This window comes from Erithacus rubecula, assembly GCF_903797595.1.
Source record: "Erithacus rubecula genome assembly, chromosome: 10".
Taxonomy (NCBI): domain Eukaryota; kingdom Metazoa; phylum Chordata; class Aves; order Passeriformes; family Muscicapidae; genus Erithacus; species Erithacus rubecula.
Genome location: NC_136662.1, coordinates 8,361,111 through 8,381,847, shown reverse-complemented (window position 1 = coordinate 8,381,847; position 20,737 = coordinate 8,361,111). Strand labels below are relative to the sequence as shown.

Sequence of the window (20,737 nt, the reverse complement as noted above, 5' to 3'; positions counted from 1 at the left end):
AAATTTTTTCACCTTGCATGAGACTGGACAAGGTTTATCTTAAGACATCTACAGCATATTTACAAAGCTGAGAAACTAGAGAAGGGATGTAACTTCACTGTGGAGGGCTGTGGGTTTTTTTCTAAAAGAAGGAAACCCCATAATTCAGCCATGATCACTATCATCCTATTTGTTATAGGTGAAATACAACTGCCCTTTCACATGTCTGCTCACTTGGGAAAAATCCTCATCTTCTGGAGACACAGGTGGCCTTCTGTTCTCAAATGCCATGTTCTGTTATCCCACACTTAGAGATCAGAGGGTTGGATAAGACCATTGAGGTCATTTCAGTTGCACTATAATTACAAGATGATCCTCTCAACACACCTCTTAAATGTTTTATCTGGTCTGCTTTGAACATGACTTTGTTGATCCATCCGTGTCTTCTTTTGAAGTGCTACTCTACTGCCTAATGGACTTCATGGGCAGATTTCTTTGTATAAGTAAGATAAAATTTACATTTTATCATATTACAGTTCATCACTCTTTAATCACCTTAAAAAACACCTTTTCTCTCCCCTGACAATATTTCCTATCAATAGCAATAAACTAAGTGTATGCTGCATGTCAGTTGTAGTGTTGATTAACAAGAATTAAATCAACTGCCACAAATGAAATGCACTTTCATTTTTCCCTTTGTCTTTTTTTATCTAGGTAGACACAAAAAACTAGTAAGAAGATTTTTCTAGTCCTACACAATTCAGTAGAATTTTGGCCTCAAATGATCTGATACTCACACGCTTATAAAATTTGTATTTGATCATTTTGCATATGTCCTATTTAGTAGTACTGCACATCAATTTTCCATCCTGAAGTTTAATATTACCTTTCAGTAAATGGATCTCCAAGCAAAATGGTCTCCAAGGACATCATGCCTCCTTGTAGGCTTTGCTTCTGTTTCTCCCACCTGAAGCATGAGAATGCATTTGTGCTGTGAAATGTGCCAGGTCTGTTGGCCATGAGTAATTCCAGTTCTGCCCTGTGCCCCTAGGTTTGACATCCGTTTGATGAAAGAAGGCCGTATGAAGGGACAGGCATTCATTGGGCTGCCGAATGAGAAAGCAGCTGCTAAAGCACTAAAGGAAGCAAATGGATATGTCCTATTTGAAAAACCCATGGTGGTTGTATCCTTTTCTTCAAGCATTTGCATTAGATTCTTTGTAATCTCTGCCAATCTCTAGTTTTGTTGTCATAATGTCCTGCAGAATAGAAAATGCCTTAAGAAAATCAGTCAGCATAACATAGTGCACTGCTTATGGTAGCTGAAAAAAACAGAGGCAACTCCTCTGAAATAGGAAAGTAAAAGTGCTTTATTTAAGAACAAAATTCGTATTTTCATATTTTTGCATCTTTGATCCTGCAAAGACCGTATATAAAATAAATACAAGGTTTTTGACTTGGTTAGGTCTGTCATAAGAAATGTTTTGTTAGAACAAGTGGTCTCTAGACTGGTTTTTCACCTGGAACTGTCACTTTTTGATTGTATAGCACTTTTTTTTTTGATTAAAAGTCCTTTCTTATTTTTCACTTACATATTTCGTGTTTTATTTTAGTTTTATTTGCAAATGACCATGTGAATTAAATGGTGCAAGAATAAAAAGCATTGATTTCTCAATCTGCACCCTCTGATACATGAGCTAGTTCAAATTTAAAGGGCATTGGCCTTAATTTCTGGCTCCAGTTGAGATCACTCTGGTTATGCCTCTGCTTAAAACAAAATTAACTGAAATCTTAGCTTGAGTGCCTGTGAAACATTACTTAACCCATAATGTGTTTTTAATCTGGACCTTGATCCTTCTTACTCTGAAGAAAACCTGAATTTGAAATAAAGAATGTGAACAGTTGTTTTTTATTTTTACAAATTGTCTGTAAAGCCCACAGAGTGGTTATTGTGATGGTAGTATTTCTAACAGCTACTCTAATTGTAGGTTCTTCATTCTATCTATTGTCTAAGGATTTTTAAAATCAGATTTAAGCTTGTTTTCCTCGTAGCTGAGATGCTATTGGGTCTTCCTTCCTATTTTGTGTTACTGTTTGTGGTTAGTAAAATCTATCTTGTCAAAGAACACTTTTTTTTTATAGGATTTCTTTGGTACTGGTCATTGAAAAGAGAGAAGAGAGCCTTGGCTAAAGTGTTCTATTGGGATAAAGTATTTATGAGAGTATTTCAGTCTTTTTTCTCACTCCTTTCTTGTTAGAAAAAACTTCTATTTGTATATTACCTAGTATGTAATAAGAGTACTAAGGTTTCTTACTTTTAGAAAAATTGAAGCATTTTAGCTGTTGGAGAGACTGATAGATGAAGTCTGAGCACTTTTATTCTTTTAGGAATTCCATGTCTTTTCAACTAATTAAAATACATTAATTCTGAATTCATTAAACATGCTAAACACTTGAGTTGCATAAAGAAATAACAAGGTGTTGTTATTGTGTTGATGGCCAACTCAGAAGCTTTTTCTAGGGTGAGCAAACCATAATTAGGCAAGGTTTACTTGTGCACCTGAAAGTCTTCCACAAGTTACCATCTTACAAGTGTCCCTGGTGTTCAGTTCATGGGCAGAGCTTCTCACCTGTACTGTTTATGTTGTAATCATCACAATATGCCATGGAATTACTTAGATTTCTAAAGATCCATCAGCTTTAACTAAAAATATGTGTTGCATTTCCCAAGTAATGGTTAAGCTGAACCCTATTTCTGCATATTTTTCTGTTCCTGCTGGAATATTCTGATGGATGCTCATTTATGATGCAAAATTCCATGATAAAAACCTGAGTCTAGGGTTGTTGGGGTTTTGTTTTGTTGTTTTTTTTTTTGTTCTGGTTTCTTTTTTTTTTTTTTTTTGCTTTGCTTTGTGGGTTTTTGTTTGTTTTGCTTTGTTTTTGTTTTTCTAAATTTTTTTTTCTACCATGGGCTTTTTTTTTTTTTTTTTTTTTTTTTGATAAAACAATACATATGGTTTATAAATATACTGCAGAACTCCTTGCTGGCTGAGATACCTTTTTATTGATGGACTGGCAAAAAGTTCACCTAAAGTGACTTTTCCTGTAGCTAAAATACAACTTCTTGGGAGAAAAGTTATGTGGAAGAAACTGATGTTGAGAGGTCTCCAGCTTCTTCCTAGGGAAGAAGTGATTTGAAAGCTCACATTAAAGGGAAACATTATGGAGTTTTGGACCTGATGGGAATAAAGTGAGTCTGTAAAATGCAAAGTCTTGCAGGAGATGGAAAAATCTGCTGGTGTCCTAATAGCTCAAGTTATCAAAAAATGTATTTACTTTTGAATATGAAGTTTAGTGTTGATGGACTCATTATCCCTCATTAAATCTCATAAGGGTTAGAACTGTTTTTTATCAAAGAGGCATATTTGCTTTTTTTTTGCTAGGTAGCATAAAGTTGTGTGTGCAATACTGAGAATCAAGTAAAATTAAACCACATTCTGCTGTTCTTCTTTAGAAACATTCCTGCGTAAATACTGCAGTAATACTGTCATGCAGAGTGTATCCTTTCTTGTTGTATCCTTTTTTGTGCAATGTTTCCTGTAGCACTCAACTGCATCTTAAGTTTTCATTATAGAGTAGGTGTGGGGAGGAGGTAACATGCTTTAAGTTTGAGGTAATCTAATAATTCTAAAAAGCCAATTTTTTTCAGGGGGGAAAAAAGAAACCAATGAGTTGTCTGTGTTGTGTGAATAGACACAATGAAGGTTCTTAGTCCTAAAAGGTGGCCTTCACCTTCTTCCTCAGATACACTACTAATTCATGGTCCTGTTCCTTAGTGGAACAGTTCTAGCTTATACCAGCTGATCTGTGTGAAGCTGTGCTGAGCTCACACTGACCAAGCTGCCCTTTTTCTTTAAATACATATTAAGATAATAATATGTTAGCTAAAATACATTGCAGAGCAGCCTTAATATTAAGGGGTTGACCAGTATTATAGATTATTTGATGATTATTGTTGTCCTGGTACATGAGAAGCAATCTGGAGTTGATTTAGTTTATGCATTCCTTACTTTGTCTTTTTTGAGTGAAGAAGAAAATTAACAATATATTGCAATTAAATATTTGAAGCTGGACTAATAATCAACTTATAGTCACTGCTGCCTTTTTGTTGGATGTTTGGGTTTTGTTAGATTGCTCTCTGCACTGAGGTAGTGTTGTTGTTAGTGACTTACATTTCCTGGGGGTTTCATACTACATTACTGTTTAACTTTCTATAATATATAATTAATACAGCCTGCATTTCTCAGATGTATTTTTCACAGACTTTAAGCACTTTTTAAAACACTAAGCATCTTTTAATTTAGTTGTCAAAAGCCGGTATAACACTGCTATTCTTTGATAGTTCTTACTTTTAACATGCCTTTGTGATGTTCCAGGTCCCTTTTGTGTTCCATCTCTTTCAAGTATTACCAAGCTGGGGAAGAAGCAGTATAATCATCAGGACTCTTGAACTGTGCGTAGTAGCATTTCTGAAGTATTTAAGGCAGAGAATAAAAATTTTCCTGTCTTAAAGATTCCACATATCTTTAAATATCACAAGACTTACATCATAAATGTATGTTAGATTGCTTGTGAAATCTAATAAATTATTTCCCTTCATTTTGCTGCCTTCTCTTTGTTTGACTTTTGTTCTTGGGGTTTTGAGTGGGACAGATCTTGCCTTGAAGATGAAGCAGAAGGACTAGTGTGTGAATTTGTGCTGTGGAACTGGGCACTGTTCATCTGCAACTTGAAAACTGTCACTGATGAGACTGAGGTCATTAAAACCAGAGCAGCAGTTAAAATTGGTATAGATGTGGTCTGTGCCCTGTTGAGGGTGATAACAACAGTGACCACATAACAGGATTTGCTGCATATTGGGCTGGTTAGTGGAACTTTCTAAAACCATGTGGGGAACGTTGCAATGACATTTAATTAACAAGAGATTCTAGTCCAGTGGACTTGAAGAAGAGGTTATTCCATAAATGACTAAATAAATCATAGTTGATGGTGTGGGAGCTGGCTGGCGTAAAATATTTATTTTGTTATTATTCCAGCTGCAAACAGTCTAAATCACTAGTATTGGTGGCTGCACCAAAGTAAATCGATCGTTGCTATTTGTTTTCCAATACGAACTGGATTAGCAGATTACATCAAAATGCTTTTACTGGAATTATTCTTAGCTTGCTTGCTGCATTCCCGTGGGGACTGTGTAATGGTTTGTTAATCCTAGAGGGCTTTTTCAGCTTCAGTGCCTCTGTGGCTCTACAGCAGTATGTCCTAACACCCATGTTGGGCTACACGAACCGGAGGCCCGCAAGTGAATTTCCGAAGCGCCGAGGTAGCAGAGCAGCAAGGCGGCGCCGTGCTCAGGGTCGAGTGCTCTGTGAGGAGCGGGCTGTGCTGGGAGCCGCTGTGCTCGGCGCGGAAGGGGCGGCGCTGCCCGGCCCGCGGCCTCGGGAGCGCAGCGGGGGCGCTGGGGAGCCCCGGCAGGCACCGAGCCGCTGGGTGCCGTGACAGCCCCGGGCAGACCGAGACACGGCTGGGGGAGCGCCTGGGCACAGCGCGGCCCTGCCCCGCGGGGACACGGTGACCCGAGTGCCCGGCAGCAGCAGCTCTGCCGGCGCGCCTCCGCCCCGCCTTCTCTGCATTGCCATCACCGGCCGCTCGCCGTTTCTCCAAGTGTGAAAAGCACTGTGAAGAGGATCTCAGCATCCCCATTCTCCTCTTATCGTGTTGACGGCAAAGCAGCCATAAACCTGTTCCAGAGAAATCTACATCAAATTTTAAGCACTCAGTTTTGGAGCTGTTCGGGTCAAGGTACATTATTCTTGCTACTTTGTGTAATTTACTGCTCTGTGTATTTACTGCTGTAAGTAAAACTTGCCAGTCTGATAAATGGCTTCTCTCATCAGAGAAGATGGAATTTTCTTAGCTCATTTTCTCTTAATGTGTGTTCTTCATGGAAACGGAAGCACACAAAACAACTTGTGACTGAAACTTAATCTCTATACTGACAAGTAAAGAATTGTATTAAAGTAAATAATAATAGTAATAATTAACGATCTACAAGTAAATAATTGCATTAAAATAACTAATAATAAAATAAAGTAATTAAATAATTGTATTATTTTGTTCACAATCAGAAAAGCAAGCTAAATACAATAACTGCCTGCTTGTGAAGAACAGTGACAGCTGATAGCAGTAGGCTCTGGGAGGTTCTTCACTTTATAAACTGATATACTTTGTACCTACATTTTCTCCTAAGAGTGCTCCACTCCTTGAGAGATATGGATCATCCTTTCCTGGAAGCAGAAATGAGGGCAGTCTTGTAGAAGTCAGGTAATATTTTTTATAAACTTAGGTCTGGGTAACTATTGCAGCAGGTTGGAGTTTTCAGCAGTGCATTCCCAAGTGCATTTTAAATCAGGGAAAGCACTGATTTCCTTTGTGTAGCAAACCTGAGGGCCCTTGTGTTCATGTTTTTGCTTTCACTGAGGTGTTTGGTTTCCCTGGTGGAGGAATCTCTTATCTGTTGTTTCTGCAAGATAGCTTTTTATAAGGAATAGATACAGGAAAGTAACAAGATTCTGTATTTTGTTATTTAAGGGAAGTATTAGTTCAGCCATTTGCTGTTTGTTTGTGTGCAGTTTGCAGAAGTTCTTCTTATAGGACTTCTTTGTATCTCAGACTCTCTAAATCAATTTCTAAATGTGAAGAGTGCAAAATAAGGGTCTCAACAGAGGAAAGTAAATCTGGATAGTTGTTTAGTTTCTTGTTTGTTACATGTTGTATCTCTCTAGGGGAGGAAATTTTATTATAATTTTTTAATATAATTATAATTATTTGTTATTGTCTTTGTTTGTCCCTCAATAAATACAAACAGGATATGAGTTGGGAAATGCAGTTCCTAGCCTAGCTCATCAGGAGGGCATGTACCTGCTTTCAAGCCTCTGGAAAGCTCCTTTTGCAGAGGAGGGCACTCAGAAGGAGATTTCTTGGTTATGGAGCTTCACAACACTTGTAACATCTGCATGCAGAGATCAGACATTGAGCATTTCTGGTTTGAGTCAGTATAATTAATAATTTCTGTATCTGAGAGATCTTCCAGGTTTTGGGCTGTTGTTTGAATGAGACATGTCATACATATCATGAATGATAGCATATGTTAAACCTCCAAAATATCTGGGGTTTCATAACAAATCATGGTAAGAAATATGCTGGCTCTGCAAGGTCTTCTCTAAATATATTCAAGTTGGTGGTAGCAATACCATTTTGAAAAAAAAAAAAAGGTGCCTCTCAAGGGTAAATAGGAATATAAAATAATGTACATTAAATGAGAAACGGAATGTCCACTTCAGTCTGTGTAAGTATTCCTTTGCCCTTTGAGGTAGTTTTTGGCTTTATACTAATAAAACCACAACTTTTGCATTCTGGAGGCAAGCCTGCATTAGACATCATCTGAATTCTAACTGCATGAAAACAAAGTTACTGTTAATATGAGAATTTGATAGAGTTCAGATAAAATCCAGTTCTCATACAAAATGACAAGTAAATAGATACGATGCCAGAGATGGGTGTTTGCCTTTAAATGTGTATTTTCTAACGTGTACTTTACCCTCTTGCAGGAGCACTGGCAGTTAGTAAGAAGAGCACAAGTGACCACAGAGCCCTGGATGGGGATCTATTTTCTGCTGTTGATTGCAGGGCTGTGCTGGGGGCAGTACCACCCCAACACCCTCCCTAGGAGAACCTCCATTGTGCATCTCTTTGAGTGGCGCTGGCAGGACATTGCTCTGGAGTGTGAGCGCTACTTGGCCCCAAATGGATTTGGGGGAGTTCAGGTATGTCTGTTCCTATCTGTAGGTACTACAATGGCTACATAAATGATAATTTGTTGTTCACAGCAAATGATCAGTTTGTCAAAGGTACTGAACAAGAAAAACAGAAATTGGTAATGGAAGTAGTAAATGCTGACAAATATGTTCTTCAGCGATCATCAAGTAAGCATGAATTTATTTTATTGCTCCAAGGTGCATGTTTTGCAGTCTGTACTATTACATTTAGATGAATTAGAATTGCACATCACTAGCTAAATCATTTTTTTACTGCAGTGAAAAGTAAGCTATGTTTATCTGGTTCATATTACTTAAATCAAGGGAAGCTCTTAAGAGCTAGATAAATGCAAAATGTAGCTATGACTGAACAAAGGTCTTCCAAAGAGAACAAAAAAGTGCTGAAGATTTTAAATAATTAAGTACAAAAGGCTGCTAATGTTGTTCATCCAAACTGGCAAGTTTCTCTGTAAAGCACAGTGCCACAGTAACCACTAAAAGACCCTTCTTTACAGGAACCTGTTGTGAGCAGTGGAAGTGAACTGAGCACAGGTTGTGGTGAAGGTGTCCCTGTATGAGTCAGTTCTGTCTGAGCAACAGAGACTTGTTCCTGTGGAACCAGTACTGGCACTTGGGTGGGTAACATAGCAGGACAACAGCCACTAATTAAAGTATTTCAGTTTGCCTATCAGATTGCTGAGGAAAAATTGATGTGAAGTCTGCCTGTCTCTTGTAGCCTAATAGATTGCAAACTGGCCTCAGTGAGAACTTCCCCCTAATTTTCAAATAATCATCTTTTCTTTGCAACCACACAGACCAGATGGATTTTAAACTGATTTCTCAGACTGTGGCCTGTGCGTGTTTGTCTTTTTAATCCATCTTGTAGCAGGGTCCCAGGAAGTTTTTTTCAGATTGCTGCTCTGGTCAGGAAGGTGTGGCAGCTAAGAGGCTGTAGGGATCTTTCTGAGAAATGGTTGGATCAGGTTGTTACACACAGAGGCTTGGAGGCAACAGCAAAAGCTTGTTGCCAGAAAAATCGGTAAAAGGAAGAGGTATAACTCACCTGGAAGCTTACAAGAATTATGTCAAGAATGCATTCATCCAAAACATTACAAGAATGAGAAGTTGGATCAATTTTTAAAGGCAGGATGTTATGTCAGTTGATATGCAGTCACTTCCTTCCTCTGCTGCTCTGCTGACCTTGTTTTTCAACTTCAGATGCTTCTTTTTGAAGCTTGCAGTCACAAAGATAATTAGGATACCCTGTTCATGGACCTAATTTTAATACTATATTTCAGTTTTGAAGGCCAGGCCTAAGTCTTCTATTTCCATCCTAGTGTAAGCAGAGGATACCGAGGATATAAGTGGGTTATGTTTTTTCTCTAAAAATATTGGGCAAACAAATTAAGTGTTATCAGTATCCTGTTACTAAGTGCCATTGTTTTATTCACAGATTTCACCTCCCAATGAAAATGTTATCATTACTGACCCCAAGCATCCATGGTGGGAAAGATACCAGCCTGTTAGCTACAAGCTGTGCACAAGATCTGGAAATGAAACTGAGTTTAGAGACATGGTGACCAGGTGCAACAATGTTGGAGTAAGTACTTTAAAAACTTCTGTTGATTACAATGCAAGGATATAGGCAGCAGTGGTTCTGCCATTTTAAAAAATAGATGCAGTGTTACCTGCTTGTCTGATGAGCTGCATGTTTTATCACCCTAATGATGTATGCTAATAAAAAAATTTAATAAAACGTTGGGTGAAGGAAACAATCAGAAATAGGGGGATAGGGCAGGAGGTATGAGAGAGAGAACATTAATTAGTGGTGCTGTGGGAAGTAGCTTTTTCAAATTAAGTGGATGCTGTTCTCTAGGTGCACATTTATGTGGATGCAGTGATCAACCATATGTGTGGAGCCAATGCTGGGGCTGGTGACCATGCTACTTGTGGAAGCTATTTCAATGCAAAGACGGAAGATTTCCCAGCTGTGCCCTATTCTGCCTCGGACTTTAATGATCATAAATGTAAATCTAAAAGTGGAAACATTGAGAATTATCAAGATATATCTCAGGTAAACCTACAATTTGCCTTCTGTTGTAATTTGGAAGTTTTCCTTGAGTCCCAATTTCAGAAAAGAGGGGTAAATACAATTTCTTATGGCGGCTTCTGTGTAGATGACTGTCCAAAGGCAAGATGTGCATGGGGAGCAAAGGCTACTGAAGGTTTTCTTTGGCATCATAACATAGGCAAAGACCCTCAAAGGCGTGCGTAGCAGTGCATTGCAGTTCTGAGCTGGGAGGTGTTTGTGTTGCAGTTCTGAGCTGGGAGGTGTTTGTGTGTTGCAGTTCTGAGCTGGGAGGTGTTTGTGTTGCAGTTCTGAGCTGGGAGGTGTTTGTGCGTTGCAGTTCTGAGCTGGGAGGTGTTTCTGTGTTGCAGTTCTGAGCTGGGAGGTGTTTGTGTTACAGTTCTGAGCTGGGAGGTGTTTGTGCGTTGCAGTTCTGAGCTGGGAGGTGTTTGTGTTGCAGTTCTGAGCTGGGAGGTGTTTGTGTGTTGCAGTTCTGAGCTGGGAGGTGTTTGTGTTGCAGTTCTGAGCTGGGAGGTGTTTGTGGGTTGCAGTTCTGAGCTGGGAGGTGTTTGTGCGTTGCAGTTCTGAGCTGGGAGGTGTTTGTTTGTGGCAGGTCCGTGACTGCCGCCTGGCCGGGCTGCTGGACCTGTCCCTGGGGCAGGAGGCCGTGCGCTCCCGGCTGGCCGCGTTCCTGAGCCGCCTGCTGGCCGCGGGCGCCGCCGGCTTCCGCATCGACGCCGCCAAGCACGCCTGGCCCGCCGACATCAGGGCCCTCTTGGACAAGCTGGAAGATCTCAATACGCAGTGGTTTCCTGCAGGAACTAAACCTTTCATTTACCAGGAGGTAACTTTTATTTTTTAATAATTTTTCTTCACAAACATATTTCTTGCAGGCCCAGAACAGACTCGGTCACACATAACAGTGCTTTGCGTGGGCTGAGCCCTAGTACATTACAGAAATCATCTTCAGTACCATCCTCAACCATAATCTACAAATATCATAAATGATAGTTGATGTACAAAATGCCCCACTTGTTTTGGACCCTCTGGAATTCGGTAATCTGGAAATTTTCTTTCAGAGATGAGATGTACTACACTGAAGTTAGAGTAAAAATTCTGTTGGTTTAAAAAAGAGATTTCACTTCCTAAATTTTAAATTATGGATAATAAATATCAACAGAAGACATAAATGTTGATTATTGTCTGAAACTTTTTTTTTCGGATGACATAACTATTACTTGATGCTCTGAATTTGCATTTTACGTTTGAATAATGAATTGGAACAAGTTGGTTCCAGTCAGCAGAAGCTAAGCTTGCTGCACAGATTTTCTTAAATTAGTATCTGGCCTGCAGAGTCTAGACAAATGGAAACATTCTTTAGCTCTACAGTGAAAGGATGCAGGCCAACTCCTGGAAGCAGAGGTATTGGTGACCATACAGAATGTAAGGTACATCCCAAGCCATAATCAAGGGTAAGTGATCAGTCAGGGTAAGGAGATACAGGATGAAGATGGAAAAGAGATTCTCAGCTGAGTTGAGCTAAAAGGCAAAAATAGTCTTAGATATAATTTTGCAAGAAAGCCAAATAAAATAATTAGCTCAAGTACTGTCCCCTTGCTTGAAGCAATGTCTAAAGCAATGTCTTTTATTTATTTGGTTTTTGAGTAGAAAGAAAAGCTCTATCTGTCCTCTACCAGGTAATTGACTTGGGTGGAGAGCCCATCAAAGGCAGCGACTATTTTGGAAACGGCCGAGTGACAGAATTCAAATACGGAGCCAAACTGGGGACCGTGCTCCGCAAGTGGAACGGAGAAAAGATGGCCTACTTAAAGTAAGGATGGAGCTGCTGCAGCTTATCCAGGATTCACTGGAGACACCAGTTGACAGGGCAGCTTCAAGCCTGTGTTTTTGTTTAGGAACTGGGGAGAAGGCTGGGGCTTTGTGCCTTCCGACAGAGCCCTGGTCTTTGTGGATAACCACGACAACCAGAGAGGACACGGGGCCGGTGGATCATCTATTTTAACCTTCTGGGATGCCAGGTAGGGGATTGCTCTTGTCTAGTGATGCTTCTTGCTTTTGCTGGTTTGTCTGTGTGTTCTGTGTCTGGTTCCTCCTTCCATGTCTCATTCCTTGTTTGTCCAACAAACAGGCTCTATAAAATGGCATCTGGTTTCATGCTTGCCCATCCGTATGGGTTCACACGTGTGATGTCGAGTTTTCGCTGGCCAAGATATTTTGAGAATGGACAGGTGAGCTGTTAATGCAGGAGGTCCATCCATGGGGATTAAGGGTGAGAACAGGGCCAGAGCAATGGAGCAATGGTTCAGTGCATGGTTCAGTTTGTCAAGTGATTTCCCTGTCCCGTGCTGGATGCAGCCGGTGAAACTGATGCTGCCTCTAGCCTTGCTCTCCAGAGGGGCTGTCTGCATGTTCAGTCAGAAGTTTTAAAGGTGTGTCTTTAATGACAGGACATCAATGACTGGGTTGGACCCCCAAGTAACCAGGATGGCTCCATAAAGCCTGTCACAATCAACGAGGACACGACCTGTGGCAACGGCTGGGTCTGTGAACATCGCTGGCGCCAGATCAAGTAGGGCCCTGAGCAGGGGGAGCAAGAAGTAAAAGCAGTTGCTTCTGCTTTCTGCTCCATGTGGCATTAGAGCTGTTGCAGGTGCAGTGACAGACATTGTTTGTGTTTTCAGGAACATGGTTATCTTCCGTAATGTGGTGGATGGTGAGCCTTTCTCCAACTGGTGGGACAATGGCAGCAATCAAGTGGCTTTTGGCCGTGGTAACAAAGGCTTCATCATCTTCAATAATGATGACTGGTAAGTGAGATGGAAATAACCTACAATTTATTATGATTATAAATAAATTATTATGTAACATATGTATTTAAACTATCTAGTGATTAGTGAAATATTTTAAGGTGTTGCAAGCTTGACTAGATCTTTCTCGGGGACGCTTCATTTATGGTTGACAATTTAAACTTACTATTTTCCACTCTACCATAGACAGTCTTCACTCTTGGCAGTTTAGGCTTTGTACTGTGGTCTTTCTAATTCCCTGTTCTGAAGCTGGCTGTGTCGCTGGGCCTGGTCAGCCAGCAAAGTCTAAATTCATTAAAGTGAGGGAACTTTCGAACTGGGAATATGTTCTAATATTGCAATATGTGACAGTTTTAAAATCTGCATTGGAGTCTTTTTTGCAAAAATAAGATGATAAGAGAACAGGAATATGTCAGGTCTGTAATAATTAGCTGTAGGTTTTGGTGTTGAGCAATCTGAATCATGTAGTGATTGAATAGATTCTGCAGTGTCCAGAGGAGTGCTAGGGATAACTCCCAAGTTAATCTGAAGTCTCCGGTATGATTTGAAGAGCATTTTAGAGTCCTCGTAATGTTTACTGCACTTCATTCTCTTCCAAAGGTCCTTGAATGTGTCTGTGCAGACTGGTCTGCCTGCTGGCACTTACTGCGATGTCATTTCTGGGCAAAAGGAAGGTGACCTCTGTACAGCACTCCAAGTTCATGTTGCTGCTGATGGCATGGCTCATTTCCTGATTGACAATGAAGATGAAGATCCATTCATTGCAATTCATGTTGATGCTAAATTGTAACCAGATGTGTTGTGCATGTGCTGTTGCTTCTCCTCCGTATCTTTGTTAACAGCAGGCAGAAGTGCAGAGTGAACTGAGACACAGCAAAGAGTGTTAGTGTAATACTAATGAAATAGTGAGCAGCTGCTGTACAGAGATGGGGACTGGTGGTGCCAGGGCAGATCTGGGAGTGGTGCTGTACATCTGTGTGCATTTGTAAGTGCACTTTATTCAGTTAAGGTGCTAACAAAAAATGGAAGGAGAAGATTGACTCTAAATGTAAAATTGTGCTGCTCTGTGCATAAGTGGAAATGTAGGGGAGGGTGGGCACTCCCAGTTGTAGGATAGGAATGTGTGAGTTGAAACCAGCTAAAGCCCATTACTACCTTCAGAAAACTTGTGTTAGTTGATAACTTTGTATAATCCTTCAAGCTGAGCTGTGTGGGCACTTTTCCCTGTGCTGCTCTGGCTAAACCAAGGAGCCTTCACACCCTTTTAATTAACACTCCCAGCTGATGCATTCAAGTGGCACAGTTGCTTATCTGAAATAAAAGCCACATATGAGCCCTTTATGCTGACTTTCAAGTCACCTTTTTTTTGCAACCTGCTTGAACAGTCACAGCCTGCAGAGCCTGTCTTAGGGCTCCCAGTCCCCTTTGCCAGTGGCACTGCCATCCTTTGTGTTGGGTTATTGAGGACAGGTCTGTCCTGTTCTTGGCTGACAGTGGTTTATTTTTCACTGGATAATACATGCCATTGGAAACTGAAAGTCATGCAGTGACATTCCATCACCTCAGTGGGACTCCACAGGGAATGGTGATGTAAAAATTACCCTGAGGCCCATTTGGTTGCCCTTGGTAATACTGAAGAAGGAGGAGGTCTGTTTTCCCTGAACTGATAATCACAAGGTGCAATCACTCACTGGTTCCTTGCTGATAGTGAGTAGAAAGGTCATTTGTAGTAATTTTCTTTTTCCACTATTACAGTGAAATAGTGGCCTTAGAGGGCTTAAAGGCCTTAAGGTCTGGGATATGAAAATGAACAGGTGGAAAATGGGACCTGCTTGTCTGTTTTGTCCTTGAAGACCAAATCTGGGAAAGAGAAGGATGCATGTGACACACTGGTATGGCTAGTTTCAGAAAGAACACACCAGATGCAGTTCAGGTACGAAGTGCACTGATGTTTCTCTTCTCCTGTAGTAACTCTGACATGTCAGAGAAGAGGAGGAGGTGAGAACATGTGAGGAAAACAGCATGGGGACTCCAAGGTCAGTGGAGAAAGAGTGGCAGGAGGTGCTCCAGGGGCCAGAGCTGTGATTCCTCTGCAGGCTGTGGTGAGACCATGGTGAGGCAGCTGTGTCCCTGCAGCCTGTGGGGATCCATGGGGATGCAGAGATCCACCCACAGCCTGTGGGGATCCATTGGAGATGCTGTGATTCAGTGGGAGACCCAGTGGGAGAGAGGGACCTGCTTCCAGGCTGGAGCAGCCTGTTCTTGGAGGCCTGCAGCCATGGAAAGAGAGACCCACACTGCAGCAGTTTTGGCAGGGCTGCTGCTCTTGGGGGTGGACCCACACTGGAGAAGTTCACAGAGAACTCCCTTGGAGAAACCCCACAGTCTCACAGGGAAGGACTCCTCTCCCTGAGCAGCAGAGGAAAATCTCAGTGATGAACTGACCAAACCCCTATGCCCTGTCTGCCTGCACTCTCACTGGGAAGGAGGGAGGGACTGGGGACAAAAAGGTGTTTTAAGGGCTTATTTTACTTCTCATTATCTTCCTCTGATTCTGTTAGTAATAAACCCACTTTGCAACCTTAACCTGAGCCCGCTTTGCCCTTGAAGTGTTTTCTCCTGGTTGTTATCTCACTGATGAGCCCTTTGTTAATTTGTCTCCTGCCCAGATGTAGCAGGGGAGAGTGAGTGAGCAACTCTCCTGGGTGCCAGATGTTGGGCAGTGTCAAACCACAACAGTTGTTCATAGCCTGGTCTGAACTCAGCCTAATCCTGAGAGCAGGACACTTGTGGATGCTGGCAAACTCATTCATTCTCCTAATGCTGTTAGCTTTCCAGTCATCTTTCAATCACCTCCCGTTCCTTTTACATTCCAGAGACCCCTTGGAGGGTCTGTGTGCGATGTTTTGGAATACTTTTGATGAAGTATTTTTGTTTGTGTGGTTGGAAAGAGTGCAGTTCTGGATTTGGGTGCACTGCTCACAGACCACTTGGTTTATGATGGTGTATAAGCAATGTGAAAAGATATTTTATCTTCAGCTGTTGGGTAATACAGGAGAAAAACAAACCAAAGGAATGATAGTGAGCCAGCTATCTAAATAATAACTGATAGCATTGATCCATGAGAATTTCGACACCTGCTACAGGAACTTTGTCATCTTGCAGGCACATAAATAGCCAGTGAAGAGACCACAGCCTTACACTGAAGGCACCATGCAGGTCCTTCTCCTTCTCCTGGCAGCTGCAGGGCTGTGCTGGGGGCAGTACAACCCCAACACTCTCCCTCAGAGAAACTCCATTGTGCATCTCTTCGAGTGGCGCTGGCAGGACATTGCTCTGGAGTGTGAGCGCTACTTGGCCCCAAATGGATTTGGGGGAGTTCAGGTGAGTTGTTTTCTGTGAATAGGAGGAAAATGGCATTGTAATATTTGATTAATGAGTCAGAATGCCTGAGCTGGAGACAGTCATCTCTAAGAAACTGCTGCTGAGGAGGAAGGGTTGGAAGTAGTAACTGCTTTTGGAAGCACTCCTAACCTGCAGGCCCAGTGAATGATGGTGTGTCTCTAGCAATTGCAGAGGGGCATGCTTTCCTCTGAAAGGCTGCCCCTGAAAGCTAAGCAGAAGGTACTTGTTCTAAAGGAAGCATGGAAGCTGTGAGGTTTGGCATTCCTAAGGCTGTCACTATTACAGGTAAAAATAAGTCCTGTGGTTTCAGCCTTTCCATGCACGTGTCCTTGATAGCAGGCCCGTGCTGGATCCAGGCAACCCACAGGAACAACCCAAAATCTCTTTCTTGCCAGTGTACAATACAGGCATCTCACAGACCTGAACTACTGCTGTGAGAGAGAACTGGGTTGGGTACTAACTTTCCTCTGAGGGCAGAGGTCCTGAGTGCAGATTTTGCCCTTAAAATGCTGAGATAAAACCATTGGATTTCTCATCAAAGTACATAATTCCATCTGCAGGTTTCACCTCCAAATGAAAATATTGTCGTTACTAACCCGAACAGACCCTGGTGGGAAAGATACCAGCCCATTAGCTACAAGCTCTGCACTCGATCAGGAAATGAGGAGGAGTTCAGAGACATGGTGACCAGATGCAACAATGTTGGAGTAAGTGAAAGGGAAAAAATCAACTTAATAATGATGTGGTAAAGCTGTGGCTAGCACTTCACTTTTGCAACAAAATATACTGAAATGCACATATTGCTTTTCCAGGTCCGCATCTACGTGGATGCTGTGGTCAACCATATGTGTGGGGCTGCAGGTGGCTCAGGTACTCATTCTACCTGTGGAAGCTACTTTAATGCTGGAAACAGAGATTTTCCAGCTGTACCGTACTCTGCCTGGGATTTCAATGATGGCAAATGTCACTCTGGAAGTGGAGAAATTGAAAATTATGGTGATATATATCAGGTAACTTCCTCTGGCAGAATCTTCAAATTTTTTTTTTTTGACGTGTTCTGTTAACTCTGCAGTAAAATCAAACAGCATAGTGCCTCACAAAATCTGTGCTTAGTCACTTGACAAGTGAATGAAGTATTGACCATAGGTACGTGTAGAACAAAGTATTCTAAGTGCTGAGGAATCAAGACCCTATATGCAGATGTTTGCTCCTGAGCTGAGCCCAGTGTGCTCAGCTCAGCCTGTGAGCTCATTTTTATAGCTTATAAACTCAGCTGATCATGATAAGGAGCCCCAATGGAAAATTGGCAGCAGTGCAAGGTGGTGCCCTGGTTACACAAGGTACTGTTTTTTGTAGTTGGAATATGTAGCAGCTCTTTCTCAAGCTCTGCCTTCGGCCACTTTGCAATAATACATCATGATGTTTCTGCACTTGCACTGCTTCATTAAGGTGCCAACCCAGGCCATCGCTGATCCCAGATCAGAATGTCCCAGAGTGAGGGATCAGAACGTCCCAGAGTGAGGGATCAGAATGTCCCAGGGTGAGGGATCAGCAGCACAGGCTGCAGCTGCAGCCAAAGCACACAGCAGCCAGTGCTGAGCCCAGGACTCCAATGCACAGTGAGGCCAGTGAGCCCTGTGGCAAGCACAGGAGCCTGTCATTAGCCAAACGGCAATAACAGATATAAATTTCATCCAGCACATTAATCATAGCCATTGTTAATTCAAACCATTTGAGTCCCATGCTGGGCACCAAAGAGAACTTGAGGTATAGCTCAGCCAGCAGCTAAACACCACTCGGCCTCCTGCTTTCAGGGGATGGGGCAGAGAATTGGAAGAGTAAAACTGAGAAAACTCATGGATTGAGATAAAGACATTTTAATAGGTAAAGAGAAAGCCACACACACAAGCAAAGAAAAACAAGAATTTATTCACCACTTCCTGTTGGAAGGCAGGTGTCTCCAGGACAGTAAGGCTTTATCATGGTGACTTGTGCAGACAAAAGCCTTTACTCTGGATATCACTCCCTTCTTCCCAATCCACTACAACCTCATTAACCACCACCCACCCTCCATCCCTCCTTTGGTGTAACACACAGATATATTATTATTTTTTTCTGCTGCACAGGTCCGTGACTGCCGCTTGGTCAGCCTGCTGGATCTGGCCCTGGAGAAGGATTACGTGCGCTCGAAGGTTGCAGAGTACCTGAACTATCTCATTGACATTGGTGTAGCAGGATTCCGAATTGATGCTGCCAAGCACATGTGGCCTGGGGACATAAGAGCATTTCTGGACAAGCTGAATGATCTAAATACTAAATGGTTTACTGAGGGAACTAAACCTTTCATTTACCAGGAGGTAATCCCTACATTTTCTCCATTATGTTTGCCTTTGTCTTTTGTATCTCTTTTGTCTCCTCCTTCAGAGGAACAATAATAGATCTTCATCCAATTTACAATTTGAAGGAGCTCACAACTTAGAGCAGCCCTGCAGATATAGGTAGTTTTGATTTTTAAAAATGCCTCCACAACAGATTGTCTTTACCTTTCCTTTCTTCAGTCATGTTTTTACATGTGTCCCTCATGTCTTCTACTGACTTTTTGTAGATCTACATAGCACAAATACATAGATACTTCCTTCTCAATGTAAAGCAAGAACTCAAGATCTTTGCATTGCATTGTTGGTTTTTGTGACACAAGAAGGAATGCAGGTTTTCTGTCCTGTGCCAGGTAATTGACTTGGGTGGAGAGCCCATCACAGGCAGCGAATATTTTGGAAACGGCCGAGTGACAGAATTCAAATACGGAGCCAAACTGGGGACCGTGCTCCGCAAGTGGAACGGAGAAAAGATGGCCTACTTAAAGTAAGGATGGAGCTGCTGCAGCTTATCCAGGATTCACTGGAGACACCAGTTGACAGGGCAGCTTCAAGCCTGTGTTTTTGTTTAGGAACTGGGGAGAAGGCTGGGGCTTTGTGCCTTCCGACAGAGCCCTGGTCTTTGTGGATAACCACGACAACCAGAGAGGACACGGGGCTGGTGGATCTGCTATTCTAACTTTCTGGGATGCCAGGTAGGGGATTGCTCTTGTCTAGTGATGCTTCTTGCTTTTGCTGGTTTGTCTGTGTGTTCTGTGGCTGGTTCCTCCTTCCATGTCTCATTCCTTGTTTGTCCAACAAACAGGCTCTATAAAATGGCATCTGGTTTCATGCTTGCCCATCCGTATGGGTTCACACGTGTGATGTCGAGTTTTCGCTGGCCAAGATATTTTGAGAATGGACAGGTGAGCTGTTAATGCAGGAGGTCCATCCATGGGGATTAAGGGTGAGAACAGGGCCAGAGCAATGGAGCAATGGTTCAGTGCATGGTTCAGTATGTCAAGTGATTTCCCTGTCCCGTGCTGGATGCAGCCGGTGAAACTGATGCTGCCTCTAGCCTTGCTCTCCAGAGGGGCTGTCTGCATGTTCAGTCAGAAGTTTTAAAGGTGTGTCTTTAATGACAGGACATCAATGACTGGGTTGGACCCCCAAGTAACCAGGATGGCTCCATAAAGCCTGTCACAATCAACGAGGACACGACCTGTGGCAACGACTGGGTCTGTGAACATCGCTGGCGCCAGATCAAGTAGGGCCCTGAGCAGGGGGAACAAGAAGTAAAAGCAGTTGCTTCTGCTTTCTGCTCCATGTGGCATTAGAGCTGTTGCAGGTGCAGTGACAGACATTGTTTGTGTTTTCAGGAACATGGTTATCTTCCGTAATGTGGTGGATGGTGAGCCTTTCTCCAACTGGTGGGACAATGGCAGCAATCAAGTGGCTTTTGGCCGTGGTAACAAAGGCTTCATCATCTTCAATAATGATGACTGGTAAGTCAGTGGCAGAAATACTATCCCCAGAAAGAACAATAACATCTCTCATCAGCAATCCAACATGAGTTATTTGAGTACATGCTGGGTTCAGAGAGCTAAAATGTTTTACCATGCCCTTCAAATATGGGAGTAAGATCGGGTTCAGAAATGTTACACCCAATTTGAAATACCTGTTTTAAAAACAATGCTTAAATAATGTTTATTTTCCCATAGGAATATGAACGTCTATGTACAAACTGGACTGCCTGCTGGTACCTACTGTGATGTTATTTCTGGACAAAAAGAGAATGGCAAATGTACTGGAAAGCAGGTGTTTGTTTCTGGAGATGGAATGGCTAATTTCCAGATTAATACTGATGCTGAAGATCCATTTATTGCAATTCATGTTGATGCCAAATTGTAATTTGGGAGAAATGTCCTCCTCTGTTTAGTCTGTGTATTACTATTTCTCGCATATGTTATTCCCCTGTTTTTGGCCATGAATGGCTCTTGATTCAATAATAAATGGCATTCAAATTGAAGAGTAATGTTTTTACCTTATTTAATTAAATGTAACTCCTCTTTTTCTATTTTTAATTTTGAGGATTTTGCCCACCATAGCTCTTCTCTAAATGGGCTTTCAGCATAATAGTTATCAGATTTAATGGAAGTGATGCACAATAAAACAAAGTGAATAGCTGCTTGTATGTACAACTGCTCATATTTAAGTTTCATATATATA

At 41.9% G+C, this 20,737-nt stretch overlaps 2 protein-coding genes across 2 annotated transcripts in view; both read left to right on the top strand.

Annotated features, from left to right (window-relative positions):
• The window catches only part of LOC306805955 (pancreatic alpha-amylase), a 29,728-nt gene extending 9,191 nt beyond the window's left edge, over window positions 1–20,537 (top strand). Inside the window, exons 2-11 of the mRNA XM_079314273.1 lie at window positions 15,036–16,133; window positions 16,715–16,861; window positions 16,967–17,164; window positions 18,281–18,511; window positions 18,883–19,016; window positions 19,102–19,224; window positions 19,335–19,434; window positions 19,654–19,775; window positions 19,888–20,013; window positions 20,230–20,537. Coding sequence (XP_079170399.1) covers window positions 15,963–16,133; window positions 16,715–16,861; window positions 16,967–17,164; window positions 18,281–18,511; window positions 18,883–19,016; window positions 19,102–19,224; window positions 19,335–19,434; window positions 19,654–19,775; window positions 19,888–20,013; window positions 20,230–20,419 — 1,542 coding nt within the window. The 5' untranslated portion in view covers window positions 15,036–15,962 and the 3' untranslated portion in view covers window positions 20,420–20,537. The remainder of the gene's footprint in view (window positions 1–15,035; window positions 16,134–16,714; window positions 16,862–16,966; window positions 17,165–18,280; window positions 18,512–18,882; window positions 19,017–19,101; window positions 19,225–19,334; window positions 19,435–19,653; window positions 19,776–19,887; window positions 20,014–20,229) is intronic.
• LOC306805952 (pancreatic alpha-amylase-like) lies at window positions 7,103–14,088 on the top strand. Its single transcript, XM_079314270.1, has 11 exons — window positions 7,103–7,226; window positions 7,647–7,862; window positions 9,307–9,453; window positions 9,730–9,927; window positions 10,535–10,765; window positions 11,619–11,752; window positions 11,838–11,960; window positions 12,071–12,170; window positions 12,390–12,511; window positions 12,624–12,749; window positions 13,350–14,088. Exons 1-11 carry the CDS (start codon window positions 7,224–7,226, stop codon window positions 13,537–13,539), a joined length of 1,590 nt encoding a protein of 529 aa, XP_079170396.1. The 5' UTR covers window positions 7,103–7,223; the 3' UTR covers window positions 13,540–14,088.
• Window positions 20,538–20,737: the final 200 nt, after the last annotated feature.